The following is a 13,486-nucleotide window of genomic DNA, read 5'->3' as shown; positions in this document are numbered from 1 at the left end:
GGAGAGGATGTGGCCTAATGGCTAGGGCGGTCAGTCTCAAAGCTGGCGAACCCAGTTCGAGTCTCGGCAATGACGCTGAACATCCTGTGATTCTGGGCAAATCACTTAATCTCCCTTTGCCTTACAAAAATGAATGTGTCCTTGTGTAATGCAACTGGTGCTCATATAAAGCGCCCTAACACCTTCGGGTCAAGTTTGCACTATATAAATCTCCGGAAAAAAAACTCAAGAAAATCGTCCCATCCATCATCTGAGCTCTATTGGAGGGGTGTGGCCAACTTGGCAACTTTCACCATATCTGGTGGAACTGCCCGACCATTTGTCCATTCTGGACTGAAAAACTTGCTCAAATCAAAGAGATTCCGGGGTACCCGATTTCAAACAATCCCGACTTTGCATTACTAGGTTTATGGAATGATATCCTTAAGAGCCAAACCAAACGTGACAGGGCAAAACTCTGGTTTTGTTTAGGTGCAGCTAAACTAGCCCTAGCGGCGGCATGGAAGAACAAGCATTGGCATAGCCAATAGGTCTCGCCTTTGGGACCTTATAAGTGTTTAGCCATGCAACAGTTGCATGACTAAATATTTATAAGGTCCCAAAAGCGAGACCTATTGGCTATGCAAAGCGGCCGTGAACGTGATCGCGATCAAACATCAAAGCGGCCCTGCGGCCGCAAAAGTGAAAGTAATCGCGGTAAAGCGCGGCGCGCGCACCCGCGCACATGCACTGTAGCTCTAGGCTGGCCTGGTAGCACTTTTTGGAGCCCTCTCAATAAGTTTTGCCAGACCAGCGCATGCGCTGGGTCAGGCGAGACCTAAAAAGGGAGTGTCATGATTGTCTCAATGGCACGCGAGTTTGTGGCAAGCTATCACGATGGAAAGAATGGGTGACATATTTATGGATGTTTATAAAAACGTTTAATTCATTTGGGGCCTCTTAGTGTCTCATCTTTCTAGAGGTTTACCCCTGTGTGCCTGCTCTACCCATACAACAGCTCTCCACATCTTCCAATTTTAGATTGGTAAACAGTGCGGGCTGTCTAGAGATCTGGGTTTTCTCCTCTGCCTGTTTGTCTCTGGCTATCCCACCCTCCCATCACCTGCAATACTCTTTTAATGTTTCAGCCGATGATTCACGCATGTGCCTAACTTTTTTCTTTTGTTTACCTTTTTGGGTGTGTGTTCTTTGTTGACTTGGGGGAGGGTGTAGAATGTTATTTACGTGATTTGAAAACTTGACAGCAGTGGTGATAGAATCTGTATTGTTCATTCAGAAACATCCCCCAAAGGTTGACAGCTGTTCACTGAATTAGTGGATCTATATTATGGTGGGAATTGAAATGTATGCAATTGCAAATGTTAATGTATGCATAAAACCTATAAAGAGAACTTTGGCAAAAATACTTGTGGGTTGTGATCTGCTGGGAAACTGGCACTCATTGGGGTTTGGGGGGTGTTAGGTGCACGGCCTGGCCAAAAGTCAGACTCTGCAACCTACTCCTGGCTGCACGTGGCCAAAAGCTTTGTTCATCAGAGTAAAATTGGAGAATTTGATTTTTAAAAAATCACTCAAAAAAATGTTTCAACTGATGTTATACTTTGGTGTGGAAATAATACAAAAACTAACTTTAAAAAAACTAAAAACTACTAAAATTCACCATTTCTACTATACTGAGCTAATTGTAACTTGCTCCCCAACAAGAACTGCTTATGATTTTGCATATTCCATCCCTCATGACATGTTAAATGACATCACTGATGACATCTCATATGACATCATTGATATGATCACTGATGGGCAAGATGGATTATTAAATTAAGTCTAATGTTAAAGTGTTAATAGATGCTATAGTAATTGTTAGGCCATGTGAGATTGCATTTGATGTGCTGCCTGTGTCAGCTATGACCTTTTAGACATTCTTTGGTAATTTTTGTGAAATAATGCACATTTTGACAGAATTCATCAAAATTCTCTTTGGGCATGCATACCAACTGAACTCCTGATGAGGATGAGGCTTAGTTGGCCCACCATGAAAGTACTTAAATATCTCAGAATATGCTAACAGAGTCTCTGACATAATATGACATTTATGTGAAGAATGTGTTTTTTGAAAACTGAGCATTGCTGACCACAGCAAACCCTAGATGGAAATGGCTACTTATCCTGATTCAATACACAAAGGAGTTCCACCTGTAGAATGCTCTATTGCACACCTAAGTGTAATGTTAAGTGCTGAAATAGGTTTGTTGATTGAATATCAAGAGTTAATATAGTGAGTAACAATTTTACATTACGTCTTTGCTCATTTCTAACATTTGTAAATGTACATTTTAATCCGGCAGAGCCAGCAGAAGCACATGCAAGAACTATTAGGCCGTCTCAGCCAGCAGGACCAGAAGAACAAAGAGTCTCAGCATTCACTAGGATTTCAGTTACACAATGAAGCTCAAAAGCAAAGCTCTCTCATAGGCCAGCTCAAGCAAATGGTGACTGACAAAGAGGCTAAGGTGAAGGACCTAGAGGAGGAGATTAAACAGCTGACAGTTAAAGTAAGTACCTGAAACAGACTTAAACATTTAAGAAATGTCCCTCTCTATCTCCCCTAGATTTTTGTGCATCCTTCAATCAATCAATTAAGAAATTTGTAAAGCGCACTACTCACCTGTGAGGGTCTCAAGGCGCTTGGGTGGGGAGGGGTTCTGCTACTGCTCGAAAAGCCAGGTCTTGAGCAGCCTCCTGAAAGTCAGTAGGTCCTGGGTCTGCCGTAGGAGGATGGGGAGGGTGTTCCAGGTCTTGGCGGCAAGGTGGGAGAACGATCTGCCGTTTGTGGTTGCTCTTCGGATGCGGGGGACAATGGCGAGGGTGAGGTCGGCAGAGCTGAGCTGGCGGTTCGGGGTGTAGAAGGTGAGACGTCTGTTGAGGTATGCTGGTCCGGTGTTGTGGAGTGCCTTGTGTGCGTGGGTGAGGAGCTTGAAGGTGATCCTCTTGTTAATGGGAAGCCAGTGCAGGTCTCTCAGGTGAGGTGTGATGTGGCTGTGGCGGGGGATGTCGAGGATCAGACATGCAGAGGCGTTCTGTATGCGTTGTAGACGTTTCAGGAGTTTGGCCGAGGCTCCTGCGTAGAGGGCGTTTCCGTAGTCCAGCCTGCTGCTGACGAGAGCCTAGGTGACCGTTCTTCTTGTTTCGGTGGGGATCCATCTGTAGATCTTGCGGAGCATGCGGAAGGTGTTGAAGCAGGAGGATGAGACGCGTTGACTTGCTTGGTCATGGAGATTGTTGAGTCGAGGATAAATCCCAAGTTGCATGCGTGGTCGGTGGGTGTCGGTGCTGCTCCCAGTGCGGTCGGCCACCAGGAGTCGTCCCATGCTCAGGGGGTGGGCCGAGGATGAGGACCTCCGTTTTGTCCGAGTTCAGCTTCAGACGGCTGTTCTTCATCCACTCGGTGATGGCTTTCATTCCTTCGTGGAGGTTGGTTTTGGCAGTGAGGGTTTCCTTGGTGAGGGAGAGGATCAGCTGGGTGTCGTCGGCGTACAAGATGATGTTGAGGTCATGCTGACGGGCGACGTGTGCAAGCGGGGCCATGTAGATGTTGAACAATGTTGGGCTGAGGGATGATCCTTGGGGTACGCCGCAGATGATCTCTGAGGCTTTGGAACGGAAAGGGGGGAGGCAGACGCTCTGGGTTCTGTCGGTGAGGAAGGAGGTGATCCAGTCCAGAGCCTTGCCTCGGATCCCTGCGCTGTGGAGGCGTGTGTGTAGGATGCGGGGGCAGACAGTGTCGAAGGCATCTGATAGGTCCAGGAGGATGAGGGTCGTGGTTTTGCCGTTGTCCAGCAGGGTCCTGATGTCATCGGTGGCGGCGATGAGGGCAGTTTTGGTGCTGTGGTTGCTGCGGAACCCGGACTGGGACGGGTCCAGGATGTTGTTCTCCTCGAGGTAGAGGGCCAGCTGTCTGACGTTTTTCTCTATGACCTTCGCCGGGAACGGGAGCAGGGAGAGTTCTTGAAGTCCCTCGGATCCGCCTTGGGTTTCTTGAGTAAGGCGTTGATCTCGGCATGCTTCCAGCCCTCCGAGAAGGTCGCGGTCTCGAAGGAGATGTTGATGGCCTTGCGGAGATGGGGTGCGATGGTGGCGCTAGCTTTGTTGAAGATGTGATGCTGGCATGGGTCTGACGGAGAGCCGGAGTGGATGGTGTTCATGATTTTGATGGTGTCGTCGTAGCTTATGTTGGTCTAGGTGAGCAGGGGGTTGGTGTGGGTGGCATCCGTGGGGTCTGAGGTGTCGGTGGCTGTCGGGGCGGTCAGGTTGTTGAAGCTGTCGTGGATGTCTGTGATCTTGTGATGGAAGAAGGTGGCAAGTGAGTCACACAGGTCTTGTGTTGGTGGGATATCGTTGGTGTTGGAGCATGTTTTTCCCCAAGGCATGTTTTTCCCCAAGGCTTTAACCATTCCTGATAGAAAATATCACCCAAATACAGTATCCATTATTTTTAATACCAGAAAAAATCACCCAAAACAGTATCCATTATTTTTAATACCTGAACTTTATTAGATCATCATAATTCTGCAGGTCGATAAAGATGCCTTTAGAGCTTTGCAATAAGGCTTGTGCAATTTTTACAAATTAGACTGTCATACGGGAAACAGACAGCATATAATGCATACAACAGAATCTCTGTTTCTATATTGTAGGTTACTACCCCTTTTTTCAAATAAGAAGCCACATTGATAAGGGTATGTGCAACAGTCATGGAGACATAACTAAAGATTGAATACTTTAGTAGCTCTCTTCACTACTGGAATCAATGACATCCTGCTGTTTTCTAGTACCTCAAACATGTCTTTACATGAGGCGTCTGCAGCAATCTCGGAACTATCAGTGGTAACAATACTCTGACATTTGAGAATGCAAAGGATTATGCAAGAAAACCACGAGTGGGTCATGAACAATGAATTGATTTTTTTAGGTGTATCTGCAAAAAATGTGCTTGCAAATGCAGAAAACCAGAAATGCCTAGATTTCACTTCCAGCTACTACCAACAAGGAATTAAGCAGAATGCCTTTTATTGCCTGTATGTAGGCATTTCTAGTAGTACTCTAATTCCATCAGCAGTCTGACATACTCCAGAACGAGGATGATCCTCATATCATTGCAGTGGCTACACCAGTGGTTCTTTGGCAACCTTCTTCATGTGTAAGAGAGACAACACATAAAGCATCATTGCAGAACAGATCTCTTCCACAGGCTAGTAGGGCAGAATATGTACCCCAATTAACCATATTTAAATGTGGCCATATGGCGCCTGAACTCATTCAGTAGGGTCATCTCAGTCTTCCTCAGGACTGTATAGATATTTTAAAGGAAGCCAAGCATCCATTTACTAGTGCATCCTCCTCTTTCAAGTGAAAGAGATTTTGCACCTGGCGTATTGAGAAAAACATAGAGGTGGAAAAGAAGTACTGTTCTTTCCTGACATTTTGCAGGATCTATTTAGCCAGATCAGGCTGCTGATCTCTTTGTACTGGGACGTTTTGCTGCTGTTACAGCATACAGGAACTGTGCTTCATAAACCTCTTTCTTCAGGATCCCCATTACGAAACGCTTCCTGTAAGGCATTAAAAAAGTATTTCTACCAGTTATGAGAGGTTATCGTCCATGGGAGCCCTTTGTGGTGTTTGTTTTCTAAACTAATGAGTGTTCCTTCCAAAACTATTCATAGAGCCTCTTGCAGCTCACTTCCTGGAAAGCTACTTTCTTAGTAGCAATCACATCTACTCACAATGTTAATAAAATTCAGGCCTTATGTTTCCAAGAACACTACTACGTCTTCTATAAGGACAAGGTGGTCATGAGGGCACACCCACGTTTTCTTCCCAAGGTGGTCTCTGATTTTCCTGTTAATAAGATTATTTCAGTTCCTACATTTCTTCAGAATCCTTCCACTCCTGTTGAAAGTTCCTTGCACACTTGTTAGAAGAGTTCTTGAGTTTTATCTTGATAAAAGACATTCTTCTGCAGTTATGGCTCTATTTTTTAGCTCAAAACATGTTTGAATATTCCTGTCCACCTCCAAGCAGTCCATTTCCAGATGGATTGTCTCATTTGCTCTTTTCGGATGTAAGAAGGCAAAAATGTCACTGCAAGGGAAACATACGGTCCATTCTAATAAGGGTACATCTGGAACTACTGCTTTAAGTAATATCCATATCACAGAGGTATGTAAAGCAACCCATTTGCACAGAGTCCATACTTTCACAAGAAACAAATACTTAGATCCAGATTCCAAAGCTAGATTCCCGAACTGGGCAAACTTCTTGGGGAATCTTTTCACTTCTATATTTAAATATGGTGTTCGAGGCATGTGAGCTATAGATCACATGCTGTGAATTGATCGCCACCTTGTGTTGGGTCCGGATGTCTGCAGTTTGTTTTTCTTCGAAGAAGTCTTTCCAGTCACGGGGCCGGTGACTCCTCCTTTCGGTGATATTGCACATGAGCATCGACTCCATTGTTAGATTGTTTCTTTCCGCCATTGGATTTGGACGTGAATTGTTGCGCTCTGGTTTGACACTGTTTCTCGGGTTCCTCTCGGTGCGCAATCCACTACCCTCAATGGTATTGTTTATCAAACGCATTTCCCATTCTACGCGTATCGTTTCATGTCGAAAACCTTTGATCGGAAGACTCGTGGAGGGCCATCGGGCCTACCCGCATCCGGCTCCATAGTAGTCGATCGAACGGACTCCATTTAAATTATGTCCTGGGTGTCGCGCTAAGTTTCTGGGCACTGACTTGCACGAAGTGTGCAACCTCTGTCTGTCTCCGGAACACGACGAGAAGGACTGCGACTCCACAGTGGATCTTTTTGGAGAAGATTCCGATCAAGAAGAGTCCAACGCGCCTGAAGCCGATGCAGAAGTGGAGGAAGAACACATCTCCGTGTCTGGAGCCGACTCTGATGTCGAAGGCCAAATCACGCTAGGTCAACGTGTCGTGAATACAGAGACTTCCATACCCTGCCACTTAATCCACAAAAGGCTCCGGTCCCTCCTCTGCCCTCGGGGCAATGTTGGCACCGACAAAACATTTTGAACACCCCACCTTAGGGCCTGGCAAAACAAACACAAACAAAAGCCTTCGGGCTTGAGTCGGCCCCATACTGGCACCGAACCAGAAAGCTTTGGTACTGAAATCAAAGCATGTCCATGTACATCTTCCTACTTTATGCAAGATTAAAGATTTGGCGCTGAAAACCTCTGAGCCGAAACCTTCAACGCCGAAAGCGGCAGCAAAAGAAAAGACATTTGCTAAAGAACTTTGTAGTATCCTGCGTCTGGTTATGTAGTTTACTCCTCCTATCCTGGAGATATTTATATCCTAGCATATTGTTAATGTTATCCAATGTACACTACCTGCTCAGCCAGTGTGTTTGTGCTGAATGTTGGTGATTGATGATGCACCTCGGAATGTTGGGAGCTGGGTTGCTGTGGAGTGATAGTTGAGAATGGACTGAGCAGCAATATGCTGCTCCTGGTGGGGCTTCTTGAAAGATCTTGTTATTATCTACAATAAAGACTTCTTGATTTAAATCCTTCCTGCGTGGAACTTCATCACTACAAACTTCGCTATGACGTTCCATCTTGGGATCCGAAGCAAAAAGAGCTGGAAATAAATCCGGATACTGGACTTATCATTGCCAAGTTACCTGAGAAGAGGGAAATGAGCCTTTCAGAGGATTACCACATACCTCTAAAAAAGAAAAATGTGGGCACTAACCCTTCCCCACCTTACATTCCATCTCCTCCACCCTTTGATCCAAACTTGCTTATTTCACCTACAAACTCACCACCATCACCTGACCCACAGGACGAGGGGGATGAGGACGATGATCAGGGTAGTCCAGCAAACCCTGACCCATGGGAAAATTATGATAATGACGACAACAACAATGATAATGATCCGGATCTATATCCGTCTAAACCCTCTCTACTTGATGATAACATAGGATACATTGAGCTTCTTAACAGGGCTGCTCATTATCACGGGGTGGAATTATATGAAGAAAGCTTAGAAGAGGATTTTCTATTTGAAACCCTTAGTCCCGCTCAAAGAGCCACTCATACATTACCTATGTTAAAGGGAATGCTTAAACATGCAGATGGGACCCTGTAAGGGCAAGAATTATCACACCTAGAGTAGATAAAAAGTACAAACCTGCACCTACTGACCCTGTCTACATCAAAGGTCAAGTGCCTTTAGACTCTCTTGTAGTTTCCAATGCATGCACGAGGGCTAACTCACAGACCACAGGTGAAGCCCCTCCTCCTGATAAGGAGTCCAAGTTAATGTTTGCTTCAGGGAAATGGGTGGCATTGCAGGCAGCCAACCACTGGCGCACTGCTAATACTCAAGCCTTATTAGCTCGTTACGATCGGGCTCACTAAGATGAGTTAGAGAAGCTCATGCAATTTTACCTGATGAGCACAAATCTAAAGCTAATGATCTTATTCAAGAGGGTTATATCATCAGTAATACTTCTATTAGATGTGCCTTAGATGCAGCACAGACAGCGGCCCGAGCAGTAAACGTCAGTGTATTACTACGCAGACATGTTAGGTTGAGAGTTTCAGGTTTCAAACCTGAGGTGCAAGCCTCCATTCTTAACCAGCCATTCGATAAGGAACACCTCTTTGGTGCAGCAGTTGACATCTCACTGGAAAAGATGAAAAAGGACTCTGAGGTTGCTAAGTCCATCGAAGCTGTGCAATCACCTTCAGGTAGATGTCCCTTTCGTCGCTCCTATTATAGGGCAGGCTCCAAGAGTATATCAATAGAAAATCCCTCCTCCTCTTACAAGGGCCAGTCAATCGCTCTCCTCAACAGGCTATTTCAGAGGTGGATTTAGAGGAAACAATGGAAAGGGAAGAAGTAGAGGCAACTCAGCAGGCACTACCCCCGCAAATACCAAACTGTGACTTTTAGCGCTACCCCCAGACATTCCACTTTTGTCGGGGGACGTCTTACTCAATTTCTCCCAGTCTGGAATACCATCACATCAGATAAATTGGTATTACAAATTATCCAATCTGGTTATTGCCTGGAGCTTACCAACAACCCTCTAAACATTTCACCAAGAGCACACAAACTGTCTCCAGAACACCTTCACCTGTTAAAACAAGAGGTTCAATATCTTCTGGATAAAGGAGCAATAGAGCCAGTCCCATTAAAATATCAAGGGACAGGAGTCTATTCCCTTTACTTCTTGATTCTCAAGAAGGACGGATCACTCAGGCCTATTTTGGACATCAGAGACTTAAACCTCTACATTCATTCCGACCACTTCCATATGGTAACCCTACAACAAGTTCTTCCACTGCTACAACAGGGCTACTTTATGTCCACTCTGGACTTAAAGGATGCATACTTCCACATCCCCATCCATCCCACTCATCGCAAGTATCTAAGGTTTGTGGTAGCGGGTCATCACTACCAGTTCAAGGTGCTTCCTTGTCACCACTGCTCCCAGAGTTTTTACCAAATATCTAGCAGTTGTCGCAGCTCATCTCAGGAGACAAAAAATACATGTCTTCCCGTATCTGGACGACTGGCTCATCAAAGCCAACTCCCACCTAAGGTGTCTCCAGCACACACAGACTACGCTACAACTGTCCACGTCTCAGACATACTTGGGGGCCAATGTAGATACTCAAAAAGCTCTAGCATTTCCAACTGCTACCAGAATACATAATATTCAAAACCTAGTCTCCCAATTCCAAGCCAACCAATCGCTTCCTGCGAGAGTGTTCATGCAATTGCTAGGAATGATGGCACCATGCATCACAGTAGTCCCACATGCAAGGCTCCAAATGTGTCCCCTTCAAGAATGTTTAGCTCGTCAGTGGAATCAGTCACAGGGTCAACTGAAAGATCTTGTGTTGGTGGACGGCCACACCCATCACTCTCTGCAATGGTGGAATCCACAGAACTTGTCCAAGGGGCGGCCATTCATCGACCCGATTCCACAGATGATCCTAACAGCAGACACATCACTAACAGGTTGGGGAGCACATCTCCAGACTCTAACCGTTCAAGGACTGTCGGAGTCGGGAACAGAAGCAGCTGCATATCAATCACCTAGAATTTCTTCCAGTTTTCCTAGCACTGAAAGCTTTTCAGACCCACCTCAAGAGGAAAGCTAACTTGATTCGTACAGACAACATGACAGCAATGTACTATATACAAAAAACAGTGGGAGGCACTCTTTCTCCAACTGTCACGTCCTGCACAGACTATTTGGAGGTGGGCCATTCCCCAAAAGATCTATCTCATGGCAGAACACCTACCACTACTTGGGCTCTGCAGCAATGGTTCACAACCCTGCTAGAACTGTCGGTAGTACCACATCAAAAGCTACACCTCACGCCCAGTCTCCTCACTCAGAACCATGAACTATGAAGACATATGGCATCCAAATCCGAAGGAGCTCAATCTTGCGATCTGGCTCCTGAAGTCATAGAGTTTGGTTATCTAAACCTCCCACCCCACCAGACTGTATGAACATCATTAAAGAGGCTAGAAGACCTACCACTAGGGCTTGCTATGCAGCCAAATGGAAGTGGTTTGTAATATACTGCAAAAACAACCACATTAACCCACTTGATGCTTCAGTACAAAACATCATATGTTACTTACTCCATTTCTGCAGAATAGACAGCATCTTTCTCTTTTCAGAGAACCTGTGATTAAAGCATTCATGGAAGGACTAAAAAGATTGATTCCACCAAGACTCCCACCAGCACCAACGTGGAATCTAAATATTGTCCTTACCAGGTTACTCACATAGAAAGTTGCTGTTCTAGTAGCCATTACATCACTGAGGAGAGATAGTGAGCTACAGGCATTTTCAATAGAAGGACAATTTTTTCGCTTACACAATGACAAAGTTGTTCTTCGTACCAACCCAAAATTTCTACCTGAAGTAGTTTCTGCCTTTCATTTGAACTAATCGGTAGAGTTGCCTGTATTCTTCCCACATCCAGATTCAGTGGTAGAAAGAGGTCTTCACACATTAGATGTTAAAAGAGCATTACTTTACAATATTGAAAGGACAAAACCATTTCGTAAAACCAAGCAACTATTTGTTGCCTTTGCACCACTGCATAAAGGCAATGCAATTTCAAAGTCTGACATTGAAAGATGGATAGTAAAATGTATCCGAATTTTAAATGCTAAAGCAAAAAAAACGTTACTTACACCCCCTAGAGCTCATTCCACACGCAAATTGGGGGCTACTATGGCTTATTTAGGCAACATTCTCATTGCAGATATCTGTAAAGCTGCAACATGGTCTACTCCACACACATTTACTAAACACTACTGTTTAGATGTGTTAGCCAGACAACAGGCTAATGTAGGCCAAGCAGTACTCAAAATATTATTTCAGACAACTGCAACAGCTACAGGTTAACCACCCCTTTGGGAGCAACTGCTGTATAGTCTATGCACAGCATATGATCTACACCTCACATGCCTCGAACGGAAAATGTTACTTACCAGTAGACATCTGTTCTTGGCATGTAGAGCTGTAGTGTCACATGTGCCCACTGCCTTCCCGGGTACCTATACCTGTAGCGGTTACAATTTTTGTATTTAATACTTATTACATACATTCGCATGGTCATCTCTTTATACACTACTAACTCCATTCTCACCCTATGACGGCAAACAATCTAACAATGGAGTCGATGCCCATGCGCAAGATCACTGAAAGGAGGAGTCACTGGCCCTGTGACTGGAAAGACTTCTTCTTCGAAAAAAAAAACTGCAAACATCCGGACCCAACACGAGATGGCGATCTATGCACAGCACTGTACAGCTCTACATGCCAAGAACAGATGTCTACTGGTAAGTGACATTTTCCTTCTTCCTGCCACCATATGAATTGGAAAGGGCTTACTATCCTATTCTGCGCTAATGAGTATCAATGAGATCCCCTGAAGGAGAAGGAAAATTTGCTTACCTGTAATACTATTTCTACTTCATGGACTCACCATTGAAATCATAAGTAACCCTCTCTCTTACATGGTACAAGAATAGAAATGATAACTACATAGCAAGATCTAAAATCTCCAATCAATCGAAAAGAACTGGAGCAGCTTTCTCTAGCAGGGCATAATAAAATACTAATGCGGTGTCCATTTCTCCAGCCTCATTATGCTGTAGCTTACCCAGCTACGTGTCCCTCCTTTTTTGTAAAAACATAAGGTTTGAGAAAGTGTTCCTATCCATGTCCTATATTTAGTGAACTTTTTAAATTTAAACTGGCTACTTTTTGAAAGAAAAGTAAAGGAAAATTGGCAAATATATCCTTCAATATGCTGTCAAAAATGTTTATTTTCTTAAAAGGAAAAGCTATCTTCTTTTATACAAAAGTGCATAGTTTTATTTTTTAAAGTGCTCGGAGTCCCACATCTTGGCAGGACAACGTAGTACTTCTAATTTCAATGGAGTTTCCCCTGAAGTTGAAATAGGATTACAGGTGAGCAACTTTTCCTTCAGGAGCAGATGGGATATCACGAACATGTGGGTGAAAAAAATTAGCGTTCCCAGGCATGCCTGTTGGGAAGCTGGTGAGGACAGGGCATGGAGCAGAAGAGAGACAAGACGACAGAAGCAGAAACGACTCGGAGGAATGGGAACAGAGGTGACATGTAGAAAAGAGGAGCAGAGGATGGAGAGAGAAGAGCATGAGTGGTAGACAGGCAGAGAGGAGCAAGAGTGGATGGGAGTTGGTGCCCAACAAAAGTAAAATAACAAGCCAAACCCACTATGGTACTATGGGAGGTTGAAACAATTCCACACAATATTTGCTGAGGTTTATGGGATGGGAAGACTGGCAGTTGGATGTATGCTGATGGGTGCTTTGCATGACGGGGAGAAATGTAGGTCTTCTGGGAACACTTTGAGAAAGTATTGAATACATGCTGCACAATTTCTTTAGTACGTCAGCATGGTTAGAATGTCCTGCATAACATGGGAAGGTTTCCATGGTCAGCGTCAGCCAAAAGCAGGGGAGCAGAGCCGAGTAGGTTGCCAAGTGGGTTGGGACCCTTGACGCAGGTTTGACTTCAGGATCACCTACTAATGACCCCGTGGAGTTAACAGTCTCCAGTGCTCTGGGAACTACCCAGATTGGCAAGTATTAGCACTGCCTGTGCATGCTTTGAATGCCACACTTAAAATCATGCGTCATATACGTTTGTGGGGGGTGATATTATCATGATTCCACCCTGAAGAAAGCCCAGGACAGTTTAGGCCATCAGTATAGGTCTGAAACATGTTGGTGTTTTAGTGTCATAGGACTATTATATCTTTCCAACCCCTAATATAGTTTTTAATCCTTCCCATCCACCCCACCAATAAAGGGATACCTGGGAGTGGATGAGGAATTTTTAATGTTACGCTCCCTTTTTAACAGTCTAC

The 13,486-nt window shown here is 44.7% G+C and overlaps 1 protein-coding gene across 1 annotated transcript in view; it reads left to right on the top strand.

Annotated features, from left to right (window-relative positions):
* CCDC13 (coiled-coil domain containing 13) overlaps window positions 1-13,486 on the top strand; it is a 244,721-nt gene that overhangs the window by 142,736 nt on the left and 88,499 nt on the right. The window contains exon 10 of the mRNA XM_085628796.1: window positions 2,346-2,552. Coding sequence (XP_085484922.1) covers window positions 2,346-2,552 — 207 coding nt within the window. The remainder of the gene's footprint in view (window positions 1-2,345; window positions 2,553-13,486) is intronic.

This window comes from Triturus cristatus, chromosome 10 (assembly GCF_964204655.1).
Source record: "Triturus cristatus chromosome 10, aTriCri1.1, whole genome shotgun sequence".
Taxonomy (NCBI): domain Eukaryota; kingdom Metazoa; phylum Chordata; class Amphibia; order Caudata; family Salamandridae; genus Triturus; species Triturus cristatus.
Note: the sequence above shows the minus strand (reverse complement) of the source record. Positions and strands in the feature narration are given on the sequence as shown.